Raw genomic sequence first — 17,887 nt, forward strand, 5'->3', positions numbered from 1 at the left:
GGAGGTGGATTGATTTTATTGGATTGCATACAATAAGTGTAAATTGGATAAAAATACAAATCAAATAACATATTCGGGTATAATAAAGGCAATAGTGTCTAAAGCTCCAGTCTGTCAGCCATCTACATGACCTGCCCCTGTCTTCCTACAACCAGGGGGCTTAAGAACACTCAGCCAATAGTAGCCATAGGACCCTTACCAATGATTAGTCCACTGTCTGCACCCTGGGAACTTCACACAAGGTTATGCTTTTTTATTAGGCTATGTTCATACATTGCAGACTCTATAAAGAAACAGTCGTAAAATGTTTGCACCAAACTCTCCTGTGCAGACGTAGCCTGTGGTGGATCTCCGATGTCCATGCTTTCTTCAAAAAAATCTTATGATTTATAACCATAGTCTGCTCTCTGGATGAATTATTGCGTTCAAAATACATATGGGGACATTATGGGACATCGCACAGATCCATATTCACGCTCACCACTGTCCTCCATCTGCACCATGCAGTATTTTCATATTATTTGCTTTTCCTTTTTTCTTTCCTTTTTTCTTCATATTTTCCAATCTCTCCTCATGCTCGAACTGATCCTGCAATCTCTGTCTCCCGTACTCTCGTTGTAATCTCTCCATTCTTTCCTTATGTTCTTCTCTACGTTTTTGCCTCCGTGCTTCCTCCTCCTGATGCAATAGTCTGAAGGTCTGCTCCATCCGAACATTCTCCACATCTTTCTGTGTGGCTAGATTTGTCTCGTGAAGGTTCATTTCCCTTTTGTGAATATAATTCAGCACAAATAGTTTCCGATCAATCATCTCCTGATCGGCGTCCCGGGGCTTGTTGGCTCGGAACTGGGCATCACTGATGACTTCATAGAGGAACCGGATGACCACCTCGTGAGTTTCCATTTTTTTCTTCGGATTCTTATCTGTGTAATTTTCAATGGCAAAAATATAATCGACTCCGATGGCTCTGAACATATCCTCAAACTCGGTGTAGGTCTCGTGATTCCGGTGAGTGAGGACAACGATGGGAACAACCTCTGAAACGAGAGTAACAGTGAAACATCAGAACTGATTCCAGTTACAGATGAAAGGAACAGTGAATGTTCAGCTTTTCCTCTTTCACTAATTCACACACGTTCAACGACTGAGGCGCAGCTCTGCGTGTAAGTCAGTGCTGGCTGGAATATAGCTCGGCCTTCATTGACTCATGTTTGCCCATGGAGCTCCATATTCGAGAATATGCAGAGTAGCAAAATGTCAGCAAAGAAAAGCCTTACTACATGGACCCGTAGAAGAGCCAGCTAGGCGTGAAACGGCCGTAGTCTGTCAATTCTCACTGTTCGGAAAAAAAACTCCCCTGACACCTGCATTTCCGCAATTATCTATGTAACCAATTTTATGGATTAAAACCACATCTTGAAAGAAGGTTCGGGTGAGTGCTGTTTTTCTTGTTACTTTTTCTGATATAATACATGTTCTTTATGCATGCGCCACCCAGAAGAGATCGGACGAGGCTATTTCTGAGGATATTGGTTGAAATAACACACAGAAAAAATAGCGACTTGGTGCCTGGAATAACCCTCCCTTTTTTAAAAATAAACCCTTACTAATTCACACATCATTAAAGCAGATGTCACCTCAACATTTGTATTTAGTACAGTAAAATAAAGGACACAATACACACAGATTACACAGCACATACATGACTTCTGGATATGGGACCCCGCTCCATCATAAAACAACCATAACTACAGTAAACCTAATCACAGGAAGAAATACACAAAACACATTATGTTACTGGTCAAAATGGCCACAGCTTTATTTAAATCACAGGATTAAATAATCACAGTAGGAGTCAGGTGAAGTGCTAGTACATTGGGATTCACAAGTACTGCGGTACGCCCAGCTGTCTGACATATAGCACCAGGACAGACAGCCATAAAGGGGCGGCACCAGGACAGACAGCCATAAAGGGACGGCACCAGGACAGACAGCCATAAAGGGGCGGCACCAGGACAGACAGCCATAAAGGGGCGGCACCAGGACAGACAGCCATAAAGGGGCGGCACCAGGACAGACAGCCATAAAGGGGCGGCACCAGGACAGACAGCCATAAAGGGGCGGCACCAGGACAGACAGCCATAAAGGGGCGGCACCAGGACAGACAGCCATAAAGGGGCGGCACCAGGACAGACAGCCATAAAGGGGCGGCACCAGGACAGACAGCCATAAATGGGCGGCACCAGGACAGACAGCCATAAAGGGGCGGCACCAGGACAGACAGCCATAAAGGGGCGGCACCAGGACAGACAGCCATAAAGGGGCGGCACCAGGACAGACAGCTATAAAGGCTCGGCACCAGGACAGACAGCTATAAAGGGGCGGCACCAGGACAGACAGCCATAAATCGGCGATGTAAGGGGGTGACAGACTGCCATGTGCCTCTCCCTTCTTAAACAATGTTAGTATCAAATATGGGCTGTTCCATAGAGTTTTATGAACAATTATTGCATTCGTTTAATGTTATGATAATTTGTATGTGCTTCAGATCAGCTTTGTACAAGATTGGGGAAAGATAAATTAGATAGGATATCACATTATTGGGAATAAGTTATTGGGGCACAAAAGAGATAGGAAATGAGAGTGCCAGACCAAGTGTACTTAGAATAAGGGGTTTTCTATTGGGAGGAGTTAGAGATGGGTGTAGCACAGAGCAGTGAGGTATAGTGTGAGACTTCCTGGTTTTGTGAGCAGAAGGATTAGTGATGCAGCAGTGAGAGGGCAGATGGATAGCCATGGGGGTGAAGATTGCTGTGGCAATGAGGGACCCCAGGCTGAGCAGTGTGCGAGTGGTCACCATCTACTCAAGTAACCATTCCAAAGGGCATCTGGGGCCTACGGCCAGGACGAGTCAGAGCTGAGCGTGCCTTTTTCCATTTCCCTATTGAAACCAGACAAGGGGAATGGGAGGAAGTTGGTGGACCTAGGGGCATGGACGCCTCAGAAGAGAAAAGGACTGTCTGTGGGACAAAGGCTACCGTAAGCTATAGGGATACAAGTGTGTTCAGGAAGGAAGTGTCAGGGAAGGCAGGGAAAGTTCCAGGATTGTTTTCGTATATGAACTGTGCTACGTCTGTATCAAGAACTCTGTTCCCAAGTAAAGTTGAACTGTTGAATTTGGACATGGAGTCTGGATTTGTTTGTGCAAACCCAGAATCAGAAGCCAAGGATAGGGAGCCAGAGGGAATCCCAGTGGTTAGCATAAGTGTTCTGCTGCGCACATTTCACATACAACAGAAGGGGCATTATGTTTCCTTTGTGGGGTGCCAGGGTGTGAGACCACCATAGCCCCTCACTATGACTACCACCCTGATCACCTGACAGCAACACCAGGACAGACAACGATAAAGGGACAGCACGAGGACAGACAGCCATAAAGGGGCAGCATGCACTGGGATCATTCAAGCAGAGCCAGTAAAATTTTCAGGGCACCAATGACCCTATAATCCTCACTCCAGTGCTTAACCACTGTGTCCGCCTGATTGACATTACCATTATAACGTCATTGAAGCCACAAAAGCTGAGCCTGTTCACCACCATGAGGTTTAACATCCTCTATTAGTTACAATGAGTCCACCTTAAATTGCAACTTCCACCTGACTCCTAAACAGCCACCAAAGCCAAGCTTGGTCACCACTGGTGATGAGCCAATTTGTTCGAAAAACGATACCAAACAAAAATTTGGCACAGTCATTTCACATTCGGATTTGTGATTGGAAACATGATCAAAATTTTATAAAATCTGAAAAAATTTTTTAAAACATTCCGTAAAATGTACGGGAAAATATTTGCTTTGCCACAAAAGTGTTTTCAGGACTTGGGCTATAATAATGGTGCAGTATGATAAGTGTTAAGTGTGTTTAATGAGAGGAGGAGGTTTGCAGAGGTGTGCTTGTAAACTTTTTTTTCTAGCTTTATGTGTGCATAGCGCGGCTAGCCAATCAGGGCGCAGGAAACACCCACAATGTCCTGACACTACGTCTTGTGTCACTGGCTGCTGAAATCACATGTCCCGCTCCATATAAAGAGCGACATCTTGTTTTAGAGCCATCTTGATGCTGTGATAGCGCAGAGAGGCTGCTCCTGACACTGGCACTGTTAGCAGCAAGATTTTAGCTAGTTAGGCAGATGTATATCAGTCAGATAGCGTAGCTAGATAGAGTCCAGTGTGGCTGTTAGATTTACCTTCCAACACTTATTTTGGGCCATTACTGAGGTCCACAGACAAAGCCGGCAGGGCACATGTCCTACAAGTGTGTTGTGCACTGCTACTATTGTGCTCCATGGATGAGTATAGCATTCTAAATGATATTATTTCACTAACTAAATGTATAGAAAAGTAGGAGACAAAAAAAGCGCAAATAGGGTCTTATCCTCAGGATTGCTTCTAATCAATTATGAGAGAACTGCTCACCTGGTGGTACAAAGTAAAGGCGTATAGTTTGTCAGCTGCTGCAGATCCACAGGTCGGCGCTGCGACCTCTTAGAACCGTTATAATAGATGAATGTGGATAACTTTGTGTGGAAACTTCCTGAAGAAGAAGCCATGAGCTTCGAAACGCGTTGAATAAACCACCCGAACATCTTATAACTATATCTGGATCCATTTTTTGTCACAGCAGCGCGAATTTTACTAACTAAATGTGAAACAGCCTGCTGTATCCCACGTTGTTATTTAGTGCTGTGGTGACATTGTTCCGTGATTTGAGCTGTTTTATGGGTGGAGGGGCAGTTTCTACCATGATTCACCATGCCATATCTCACCTTGTTATTTAGTGGCAGGGAAATTCCACAGTCGGCATAGCTCATGCACATTAAAAAAATTTTAAAAAAAGTTCTGTTGATAAACAGGATACAGCCCGCTGTATCCCACATTGTTATTTTGTGGCAGTGATAAGAAGCTGTCTGCATAGCTCATGCAGATGGAAAAAAATGTTTTTCTGTAATTTTGTGGCGGTGAAATAAAGCTGTCTGCAGAGCTCATGCACATGAAAAAAAACAGTTTTTTTGTTGATAAATGTGATACAGCAGCCGAGATCCGAGTTTGAAATTGTTTTGAGCATATCTACTAGGTTTTACAGGCCTTATTCACACTAAAATCTATTTTTTTTTCTGTTACTAACATCATACAGTAGGGCAGATCTCAGTTTGAAATTGTTTGGAGTATCTCGTGAGTATCTAGTCAATGTCATACAGGCCTCATCCACACTGAAACAATTCTTTAACCTGTGGCTAACACTATTCAGCACGTCATATTTCACCTTTTCATTTAGTACTGCTGAAATTCAGTTGTTGCAGAGGTTGTGCAGAGTAAAAAATCTATTTTTGTTGCTTTTACCACACTATCTGAGCAACATGACTGGGAAAAAGCGAAGTCGTGGTGGAAAGGGGATTAGGCTTGGTTTTTAAGGTGTATGTGGGGTAGATGGTAATGTTTGCAAAAAGCACTAGTGAATCAACACTGCCACCTCCTATGCAAAGACAACTGACAACTTTTGTTACTGGATTTTGTAGTTTTTAGTGTGCAGCATTGTTCTCGCATAATTGCAGTCTTTGATATCTTTAGTGTGGCTTATATGCCTGCTGTTGCTGCTGCTGCAGATGTTAACACTAATTTGTGGAAATGTGAACACTCCTGGTTGGGTGTCCATCTGCTGAATTAGGTGTAGTGGAAGACCTGTCATCCTTATTGTACTATTTCTACTGTGGTAAACTTGATGTCACTTTTTTGGTGTGTGCAAATAAATTTTTGTAAATGCGTAGATTCCACGTTGGATCTCCTTCATCTGTTCAGTATTATTATTTATTTTTTATAGCGCCATATATTCCATGGCGCTTTACATGTGAGGAGGGGTATACATAGTAAAAACAAGTACAATAATCTTAAACAATACAAGTCACAACTGGTACAGGAGGAGAGGACCCTTCCCGCGAGGGCTCACAATCTACAAGGGATGGGTGAGAATACAGTAGGTGAGGGTAGAGCTGGTCGTGCAGCGGTTTGGTTGATCGGGGGTTACTGCAGTAGTAGTAGGCTTCTCGGAAGAGGTGAGTCTTCAGGTTCCTTTTGAAGGTTTCGATGGTAGCAATATGTTGTGGTAGAGAGTTCCACATGCGCGAGAGAAATTTTGTATGCGATTGTGGGAAGAGGAGATAAGAGGGGAGTAGAGAAGAACATCTTGTGAGGAACGGAGGTTGCGTGTAAGAAGATGATCCAGGACAAACTCAGCGGTTCCCTGTGCATTTTGGGGCCGGAACTATCGGGACTGTCACCACTTCAGCTAGGGGACCGTTCATCTGAGGGGGGGATCTTTGCACTGTGCAAGAGGGGGCATAGGGGAGATAAAGGGGCATAGCACGGAAACAGGGGAGATTTGATGGGAAGGCGACAGGAGAAGGTTGACTCCTTCCCCACTGCTCCGACTGCGAATGCTGCATACTCTAGTTCCCTGCAGATTGACTTACTATTGAAGTGTGTCCTGACTGAGCTGTCCCCAGACAGGTCCTTATCTTTCCCAGCGAAAGACAATTTTACTCGCTCTGTTCATTGCGAATCCGTCTGATGTTCCCCCACTCCCGAGGCCTGCGGCCCTGCTTGCTGCTCGAGTTCTGCGACACCCCAGAGGAACCAACAAAAGAGACTGTTTCAGCATTCCAACGTACTCAAGCCAAGCGAACCTGGATGCATCGGCACGGTCGGGAGACAATGCATTTCGTATCTCCGTAACAGAGCCAGAGACATTGTCAACGATCTACGTCGCCAGCGGGAGATATTTCAGCCTCTCCCCAACAAGAACTTCAAGCGATAAATTACCGTATATATTCGTGTATAAGCTGAGATTTTCATCCCTTCTTTTGGCTGAAAGTGCCCCTCTCGGCTTATACTCGAGTCATTGTTGTCAAAAGGTGTCGGCGGGGGGAGGGTAGCGGCAGCTGTCATATACTCACCTGCTCCTGGCGCGGTCCCTGGCAGCATCTCACTGTCAGATGGTCTCCAGGCACCCGCAGGTCTTCCTACTTTCAGCGGTCACGTGGTACCACTCATTAAAGTAATGAATATGGGCGCATATTCATTCCTTTAATGAGCGGTACATGACCGCTGAACACAGGAAGATGCTGCCGACTCCCGGAGACCATTTGACAGTGAGACGCTGCCAGGGACTGTGCCGGGAGCAGGTGAGTATATCGGGGAGGTGAGCATTGCACGATATTCACCTCTCCCCGCTCCACCGCCGGGTTGCCGCTCCATCTTCCTCGTCCTCTGCCTGTGACTGTTCAGGTCAGAGGGCGTGATGATGTAGTTAGTGCGTGCTGCCCTCTGCCTGAACAGTCAAAGCCAGAAGACAGAGAAGCGCGCAGCGGTGGAACGAGGATGGGTGAATATCGCAAATGCCGTGGGCCTGAGCGACGAGAGGTGAGTATGTGATTTTTTTTTATTTTAATCACAGCATATAGGGCATAATCTACGGATCATCTTATGGGGCAAAATCTATAGATCATCTTATGGGGCAAAATCTATGGAGCATACTCTATGGAGCATCTTATGGGGCATAATCTATGGAGCATTTTATGGGGCCATCAACCTTTATGCAGCATTGTATGGGGCAAATGTTTCTATGGAGTATCTTACGGGGCCATTACTAACCTTTGTGCAGCATTATATGGGGCATATTTTGTATGGAGCATCTTATGGGGCCCATCATGAACTGTATGGAGCATTATATGGGGCTCCTGATTCAATATGGATATTCAAAAACACTTAAAGGGGTTGTCCACTACTTTCAATTAACCCCCCTATGTATCCCCCCGGGGCCCCTGATGATTTGTGTAAATACCTTCTTTAGCCGTTTTCGCCTGTGAGCGGCGCTATGCTGGCGGCTGAGTCCGGGTCACGTGACCCCCAGGCTTCAGCCGCCGCTCATTTCCGCCGACGTCACGTCAATTTCCAGACTCTGGAAATTGACGTGACGTCAGTAGCAGGCGTGTCCCCAGGCTCCACAGACAGCAGTCACTCAAAGAGTGACTGGGCTGTGGGCGGGGCTGAGGCTGCCTGCGGGGCTGTGCTAGGGGCGGGCGGGGCTAGGCAGGGATGTGCGGGCGGGCGCCGGTGCTGTGCGGTCCCGGTCCCCGGCGCTGTGCGGTCCCGGGCGCCGGTGCTGTGCGGTCCCGGGCGCCGATGCTGTGCGGTCCCGGTCCCCGGCGCTGTGCGGTCCCGGGCGCCGGTGCTGTGCGGTCCCGGTCCCCGGCGCTGTGCGGTCCCGGGCGCCGGTGCTGTGCGGTCCCGAGCGCCGGTGCTGTGCGGTCCCGGTCCCCGGCGCTGTGCGGTCCCAGGCGCCGGAGCTGTGCGGTCCCGGTCCCCGGCGCTGTGCGGTCCCGGGCGCCGGTGCTGTGCGGTCCCGAGCGCCGGTGCTGTGCGGTCCCGGTCCCCGGCGATGTGCGGTCCCGGTCCCCGGCGCTTTGCGGTCCCGGTCCCCGGCGCTGTGCGGACCGGTATGTGCTGGGGGGGGTGTGTGTGTGTGTGTCTGTCTCTGTGTGCAGGCAGAGCCCGATGGGACAACAAGTCCCATCGGGCTCTGCCTGCTACAGTGGCAGTGAGTGACACATTAGCCAATGATGGGACAGTAGTAGTCCCATCATCCGGCTAATGTGTTGAATGTAAAAAAAAAAAAATACACATATACAATACATACATACATACATACATACAACACACGACATGCGACGACACTCACCATGCGACGCCATGCGACAACATGCACCGTGCGGCGACATGCACCATGCAACGACACGCAACATGCGCCATGCGACGGCATGCGACATGTACCATGCAATGACATGCGCCATGTGACGACATGGGACGCCATGCGATGACATGCGCCATGCGACAACATGCGACATGCGACATGCGGCGACATGCACCATGCAACGACACTCACCATGCGGCAACATGCGCCATGCGACGGTATGCGACATGTACCATGCAATGACATGCGCCATGCGACGACATGGGACGACATGCGCCATGCGATGACATGCGACATGCGCCACGCGACAACATGCGACATGCACCATGCGGCGACATGCACCATGCAACGACACTCACCATGCGGCAACATGCGCCATGCGACGGTATGCGACATGTACCATGCAATGACATGCGCCATGCGACGACATGGGACGACATGCGCCATGCGATGACATGCGACATGCGCCACGCGACAACATGCGACATGCACCATGCGGCGACATGCACCATGCAACGACACTCACCATGCGGCAACATGCGCCATGCGACGGCATGCGACATGTACCATGCAATGACATGCGCCATGCGACGACATGCGCCATGCGATGACATGCGCCATGCGACAACATGCGACATGCAGCATGCGATGACATGCGCCATGCAACAACATGTGACATGCAGCATGCAATGACATACAGCATGCGACGACATGCGCCATGCGACGACATGCGCATACAGTACATATATACAGAACATACATACATACAGTACATACATACATACCTACATACATATAGACATACAGTACATTAAACATAGATTACATACTCACCATCACTTGTCACTTTGATCCCCGAAGCCATTGTCATCTGTAAAAAATATTAAAATAATAAACAAACACTATACTCCCTGATCCGCAGAAATCCAATTAAAACGAGTGTCCCACGACGATCTCCCGTGGAGAGCTGGAGCATCTGCTGATGCAACCACTCACCAGGGGCTCCAGGAAGACAATGAGGGAGGAAGGTATCCTTCCACAATGTATTCCCCACAATGTATTCCTACGCCCCTGTGAGAAAATAGTCCCTAGTCTCACTTTATGGCATGCTGTATGAGAAAGTTCCCACACAGCTTTTTGCCATAAAGTGAGACCAGTGAACTTTAGTAACCTCAGTGATACACTGCAGGAGCCATTGCCTCCTGTCAGTGTGTCACTGAGGGTCCTATAGAGCGGTGACATCAACCCTAACCCTAACCGTAAACGTGACAGAAATACGTGGCACTTTAATACGTGACACTGAAATACGTGGCACTTAAATCCGTGGCACTGAAATACGTGTCACGTGGTACTTAAATACGTGGCACTTAAATACGTGGCACTTACATACGTGGCACTTACATACGTGGCACTTACATACGTGGCACTTACATACGTGGCACTTACATACGTGGCACTTACATACGTGGCACTTACATACGTGGCACTTACATACGTGGCACTTATATACGTGGCACTGAAATATCGTGGCACTATGTCAGAAAATGTTCATTAAACGGTTAGGGGTGAGGTTAGGGGTAGGGTTAGGGTTTGGATCCCTTTATCACCCTGATGGTGGTGGTTGGTGTTTCAGTGTTTTTTTCTGTTTTTTTCTATAAAAACGCATGCGTTTTTAACGCAAACAAACGCATGTGCTTAAAAACGCATGCGTTTACATAGACAGCAATGCATTTTTTTGCCGCAAATAAACGCTTGCGTTTTTTTGTGGCAAAAAAACTATGAAACTGAGCTGTGAAATGATGAATCCGGCCTTGGAATCCGTTTTTTCATGCATGTTTCCATTCAAATCATGCACATTTTCCGTTTATTTACTTATTTCCAAAAACGGCATTAAAACCACGCATAAACCGCACCAAAAAAAGCATCAAAACTGCACCAAAAACTGCATCAAAACTGCACCAAAAACTGCATCAAAACCTGGTGCAGTTTTGCAGTTTTGGTGCAGTTTGCAGTTTTGGTGCGGTATTGATGCAGTTTTTGGTGCGGTTTTGATGCAGTTCTTGGTGCGGTTTTGATGCAGTTCTTAGTGTGGTTTTGGTGTGGTTTTGATGGAGTTTTTGGTGCGGTTTTTGTGCAGTTTTGATGCAGTTTTTGGTGCAGTGTTGATGCAATTATGGTGCGGTTTTGATGCAATTTTTTTCAGTTTTGATGCATTTTTTATGCAGTTTTTTGCACGGTTTTGATGCATTTTTTAATTCGCTTTTGTTGCGGTTTTTGCGCGGTTTTTAGGCGTTTTGGTGCGTTTTTGAAAGGTAAATAAAGATGTATTATTGAACAAAAAAAAAGATTTGTGATGTCATTATTGTCCAACCTCCTCTTTTACATTTGTCCAACCCACACTCCTTTAAACACACAGATAGACAGATAGATGATAGATGAAATGGATAGACAGGTCTACATATAGATAGATCTATAGATGCATACATCTATCTATTCATATATCTATCTGTAGATGTGTCTGGATAGATATCTATTGATAGATGTATGGATAGCGTAGGGTGTGTGTCCACTGTCCGGATTACATCCGAATGAGCTACAGATTGTATGCTGCGTACTTGTAGTTCCATCAGATGATGCCTGCACACACACCCCAAAAGACCCCCCCCCACAGCCCCGCACACATCCGAAGAGCCCACAGACATCGCACACACCTGAACAGTCCCGCACAGCGCAGCACACATCCGAACAGCCCGCAGACCCCGCCCGCCCACACATAGACGCACACCGTCACCGCCCACACACTTCCATCCTCCCGAGGTGCTGCGTTTCTCGGACCCACATCCGCAGCAAAACTGCAGATCTTTTTTACATCTGCGGTTTTGCGGCGGATGTGCCCGACTCAATGAAAGTCTAAGGCTATGTTCACACTTTGCGGTTTTTACCGCGGATCCGCGGCGATTTTGATGCTGCGGGTCCGCAGCAGTTTCCATTGCGTTTACATTAACATATAAACCCTATGGAAACCGCAAACCGCAGTGCACATGCTGCGGGAAAAAGCGATTCTGCACCCATAGGAATGCATTGAACCGCTTACTTCCCGCATGGGGGCTGTGCCCACGATGCGGGAAGTAAGCAGATCATGTGCGGTTGCTACCCGGGGTGGAGGAGAGGAGACTCTCCTCCAGGCCCTGGGAACCATAAATAGTGTAAAAAAAAGAATAAAAATAAAAAATGATGCTATACTCACCTCTCAGTGCTGCACGCGGCTGTCCGGTCAGGGTTGGTGTGCGAGCAGGACCTGTGGTGACGTCGCGAAGGTCCTTCTCGGCACAGCATCTTTGGAACTGGACCGCCGGGTGCAGCGCCGAGGAGATCGCGACGTCGGAGGGCGAGTATAACCAATTTTTATTATTTTTTACATTACTATTGATGCTGCATATGCAGCATCAATAGTACAGGAGTAATCCCGCAGCAGAAACCGCGGGACAAACCGCGATATATCTGCAGGGATAACCGCAGCGGTTTTGCCCTGCAGATTTATCAATTCCGCTGCAGGAGAACCCGCAGAGCAGGCCGCAAAGTGTGCACATAGCCTAAGGGTGCAGAAACGCTGCAGTTCCGCACAAAAGAAGTGACATGCTGCGAGAAAAAAAAGCTGCGGTTTCGGTGCGGCTTTTTCCGCAGCATGTGCACAAGTCTGCGGCTCCCATAGACTTACATTGGTTGTGCACTACACTGCGGATTTGATGCAATTCAGTGCGGCAAAAAACCCTGCGGATCTGCAATCAAATCCACAATGTGTGCACAGCCTTAGCATTTAGGGAACCGAGCAAAAAAGCCAAGCAAAAAACAAGTGTGGGATTGCACTTTTTTTGCAATTTCATTGCACTTTGAATTTTTTTCACATCTTCTGTTACACGACACGGTAAAACCAATGGTGTCGTTCAAAAGTAGAACTTGTCCCGCAAAAGACAAGCCCCCACATGGCCATATTGACGGAAAAATGATGGCTCTGGAAAGAAGGGGAGCGATAAACGAAAAAAAGCTCCAGGGGTGAAGGGGTTTAGAAACATGGATATGGACATACCTATGGAAATAGACATAGATATATCTGTATGTATTCATTCATCTATCTATCTATCTATCTATCTATCTATCTATCTATTATCTATCTCTCTATCTATCTATCCCATATCTATCTATCCCATATCTATCTATCTATCTATCTATCCCTCTATCTATCTATCTATTAATCTATCTATCTATCTATCTATCTATCTATCTATTATCTATCTATCATCTATCTATTATCTATCTATCTATTATCATTATCTATCTATTATCTATCTATCTATCTATCTATCTATCCCTCTATCTATCTATCTATCTATCTATCTATCTATCTATCTATCTATCTATCTATCCCTCTATCTATCATCTATCTATCATCTATCTATTATATATCTATCATCTATCTATCTATCTATCTATCTATCCCATATCTATCTATCCCATATCTATCTATCTATTATCTATCTATCTATCTATCTATCTATCTATCTATCTATCTATCCCTCTATCTATCTATCTATCTATCTATCTATCTATCTATCTATTATCTATCTATCATCTATCTATTATCTATCTATCTATTATCATTATCTATCTATCTATCATCTATCTATCTATCTATCTATCTATCCCTCTATCTATCTATCTATCTATCTATCTATCTATCTATCTATCTATCTATCCCTCTATCATCTATCTATCTATCTATCTATTATCTATCTATTTATCTATCTATCTATCTATCTATCTATCTATCTATTATCTATCTATCATCTATCTATCTATCTATCTATCTATCTATCTATCTATCTATCTATCTATTATCTATCTATCTATCATCTATCTATCTATCTATCTATCTATCTATCTATCTATCCCCTACCTATCTATCTATCCCCTACCTATCTATCTATCTATCTATCTATCTATCTATCTATCCCCTACCTATCTATCTATCTATCTATCTATCTATCCCCTACCTATCTATCTATCTATCTATCTATCTATCTATCTATCTATCTATCTATCTATCCCCTACCTATCTATCTATCTATCTATCTATCTATCTATCTATCTATCTATCTATCTATCCATCTATCTGTGTGTAATGGAGGGTGGGTTGGACAGAAATGACATCACAAATCTTTTTGAAGATAGAGGGGGGAGAGGAGGGAGGGGTTGGGGTGTGTTTTGGAGTGGGTGTGGTAGGTTCAGGCTTAGTGGCGAGTGCAATGCATCATGGAACTTGTAGTATTAGAGCACAATGACTCAGGAGAAAGGAAGTTGTCGATTAACCCCATGAGAGCTGAATCCAGCACTAAAATGTGCTGCTACAGCATGATAAAAGGTAATATTGCTAAAATAAACACAGTAGATGTTTTCAGTGGCCCATAATAGCAAGATTTATGAAAAAAAAAAAAAAAAGGTTATAGTAGTGGACAACTTCTTTAACCTACTGATGTCTCAATTAAATTTTACTTTTATGGGTATCTATTTTTCTTTTTGAAATTTACCAGTAGCTGCTGCATTTCCACCCTAGGCTTATACTCGAGTCATTAAGTTTTCCCAGCTTTTTGCGGCAAAATCAGGGGGGTCGGCTTATACTCGGGTCGGCTTATACTCGAGTATATATGGTACCTCTTTTGTACACCCCCTTTCCCCCAAATATTGTGTTTTTGTGCAAATACCCGTTGTGGCGCTCAGTGATCCGGTGCCATTTTGTTGTTAATATTATCTCCCTTGTACGTCAATAACCTGTTTAAGTAAATTCTGTTAACTCCTTCTCTCCCTCCTGCTCTTTACTGCATCCAACGAACCTCACTCCGGAACCTGTACATTTGGCATATTCGGCAGGATGCAGTCTAACAGCATGGAGACGGCAGAACAGGCAGCTGGGCCCAGAACCAGTATCTCCCTGGGGGCCATGTTAAATAATTTGCCTAAATTCACATGGTCTAACACTATGTTGTGGAGTTGGACAGAGCACATGAGGGGCCTGATGAGAATGCACCCTATGACCCCCGCACTAGAGTCCGAGGTGGCCATTATGGCTTTGGATGGGGAGGCTAGAGATTCAGTGATGTTGCGTACCCCCCCCCCCCCCAAGACCGTGATACTTTTACCAAAGTACTCCAAGTTTTAGAGCCGACCCATGGAGACCTCACTGGCGTAGGGGAACTTAGGACTCACCTGCATGCAAAAGGAGGGGGAGACAATCACGCAGTATATGAATGCGCTGCAAGAGTTACACACCACCATTGCTAGAAAGGACGGAGTGGGGATAGGACCAGCAGATGTATTGCATGACTTGTTGGTGATTGGCCTGCAGGACACCCTGTCGAAGCAGACCTGAGAGAGCAGGTGCGGGCGGACCCTTGCATCACTTTTGCTGACATAGGAAAAGAGGCCCGCTTACGTAAGCAGAAGCAGAGGGTGACAGTTCCGGTAAAGAAGGTCCAGAGTGGCGAAGCAGCAGTTAAGACATTTGCTGAACTCCAATGGGTTGAAGAGTTGAGAAAGGAGCTGGTGAATATTCAAGGGGAATTGGCTCAGATGAAGGAGAAAGTTGAAACTGGTCAGTCTGCATCAGGGGCCCAGAATGATACAGATGCCCATAACGATGCCAGACGATTCTGCTGACAGAGGCCCTTTCGCTTGCTATAACTGCAGGGAAATAGGACATATGGCTAGGGAATGTCCACGGCGGAACGGGCCACGGCCGTGCCGTCCATTAAACTAGAGGGCTCCAAGCCTGTCCCACAAATCTGGTGTCTACATGCCCGCTGGTCTGAGCTGTAAAACAAAAAAGAGAAAATTATGCATAACAACCAGTGGGTACATAAAAGTCAAGGGAAAACACCATGGTTTAAAACCAGGCTAAAAAAGCCAACATGGTTAAAAAAGAGATAGACCAGATATGGCCATCCCCAGGACAAAGTTATTCTTATACTTTAAGGCACATCCCTAATGAGTTCAAACCATAACATTACAAACTGGGCACAACAATGTCATAATCACATAAAACAGAGTAAATATCAATGATCTTCCCTCCATTCAATTCAATGGTTGGTATACTGCCAACCCAGTTTAAGGAAGAATGAAGTGCTTATAAACATGATAATCCTGAAAACACGAAATAAAATATAAATAATTTCCACAGGTAGAAAGGCAGAATGGAGTAAACAAGGGATAACATCCCAATGAGAAAACCCTCTATTGTATGCCAAAGAGAAGACCCTCTATTATATGAGATCCGTTACTCAATATACGATTGCCAGCCGGTATAAGCCTAGTAAACCTAAGCAGCCATGGGATCGTATGGCAGTAAAGTGCCAAGTGCAGCCTGGGTAGGAAGAAAAAGTTTTTAAACCATGGTGTTCTCCCTTGTCTTTTATGTAACCACTGGATTTGAATAAAGATTTTTTGTTTGGGTTGATCCCTGTTGTTATGCATACTTTTCTCTTTTGCTCTATATACTTACTCTTATGCATATGGTTAATCCTTGACTATTTAATGTTGATTATATTGTGGTGACCGCCATTCCTTTAAATTTCAAAATAATTCAATACACAAGAGAGGCACGTCTGCACAGCTGCGATCATTTAGACTATCATGTCCAATTGCCAAACAGTGCTGCAGTGCTGTAATGGACCTTGTGTGCCAGACGGTCTGGTGCGGTATCCAGTGAAAGTTCAATCATGAAATATCCAAAATAGCGAAAGAGAAATGGAACGCACTCCCCAGTCTGATAGCTCTGATCCTTTATTTGAACATGGACAAACTTAGCACGGAGGGGTGTGGAGGATGACGGGCGACGGCCGTTTCACACACACTGGCGCTTCTACGGGTCCCATAGAAGCACCAGTGTGCGCGAAACGGCCGTCGTCCGTCATCCTCCACACCCCTCCCTGCTAAGTTTGTCCATGTTCGAATAAAGGATCAGAACTATCAGACTGGGGAGTGCGTTCCATTTCTCTTTCGCTATTTTGGATATTTCTTTAAATTTCAAATGCTGTTCTGGGCTGAGTTCGATGGCCAGACCGTGCGTTGCCTAGTGGATACGGGGTCTCAAGTAACCACAATTCCCAAAGCGTATTTCTGTCGACACTCACCAGAGACTCTACAGCCTGAATGGGGCCCGGTGGTAAAGCTGACAGCGGCAAATCACTTGCCCATCCCAGTCGCAGGGGTGGTGTGGATGCAGTTCTTCCTGGGCGGAAAAGATCTTGGACGGAAGGGTACAGTACTGACCCTGGGGGAAGCCGGTCACAGTCATATAGTCACCCTGGGGATGAACATCCTGAAAGAGTTCGGAAAGCTGCTCATCGATGAACCTTCACAATTGTCCCTGAAACAGTGGAGTCCGCATACCACCCAGCGACAAGTGTTTCGATGGCTAATTCGTACAGCTCGAGCCCAGGAAGCCTCTAGCCATGGGGAAACGTTAGGAAAAGTGGTTGTGCTGTCTTCCACTAAACTCACCCTACCACCGGGACAGACCGTACTGAGATTGCCAGTCCATGCGCATGCCCCGCTGAAGGGGGTAGAAGTACAGTTGGAACCCTCTATAAAACTGAACAATTGCCTACAGGACTCTTAGTGGCACAGACACTGGCCCTTGCACATGAAGGGACGGTGCTTATATGTTGTGTTAATTTGATAGACCAGGAAATGGTCGTCCCACACAGGGGTGAAGTGGCGCGGGTAGTGGGCATGCCCGAAGAAATCATACCGCCCCAGGCCATACAGTTGACAGTTAATCCGGAAGACCTGTGGTAAGTAAAGGTCACCACTTCTCCGACAACAGAACTTCAATTCATCCAGGAGGGGCGACGCACACCAGATCAGATGTGCGCCGAACTATCTGAACTCACGCCCACCCAAGTACAAGTAGAAGTGTTACTGGGGTGATACAGGTCCATGTTTGCGAATTATGAGGATGACTTTGGCTGCACTACGGCTATTACTCACAAAATACCAACGGTGGATACAGCACCCATTTGAGAACGTTA

General features: G+C 46.0%; 1 protein-coding gene across 1 annotated transcript in view; it reads right to left on the reverse strand.

Moving 5' to 3' along the window:
- Nucleotides 1–17,887, reverse strand: part of LOC143785042 (uncharacterized) — an 88,112-nt gene continuing 70,225 nt past the window's right edge. The window contains exon 4 of the mRNA XM_077273700.1: nt 1–1,037. Coding sequence (XP_077129815.1) covers nt 478–1,037 — 560 coding nt within the window. The 3' untranslated portion in view covers nt 1–477. The remainder of the gene's footprint in view (nt 1,038–17,887) is intronic.

Source organism: Ranitomeya variabilis, chromosome 7, assembly GCF_051348905.1.
Source record: "Ranitomeya variabilis isolate aRanVar5 chromosome 7, aRanVar5.hap1, whole genome shotgun sequence".
Taxonomy (NCBI): domain Eukaryota; kingdom Metazoa; phylum Chordata; class Amphibia; order Anura; family Dendrobatidae; genus Ranitomeya; species Ranitomeya variabilis.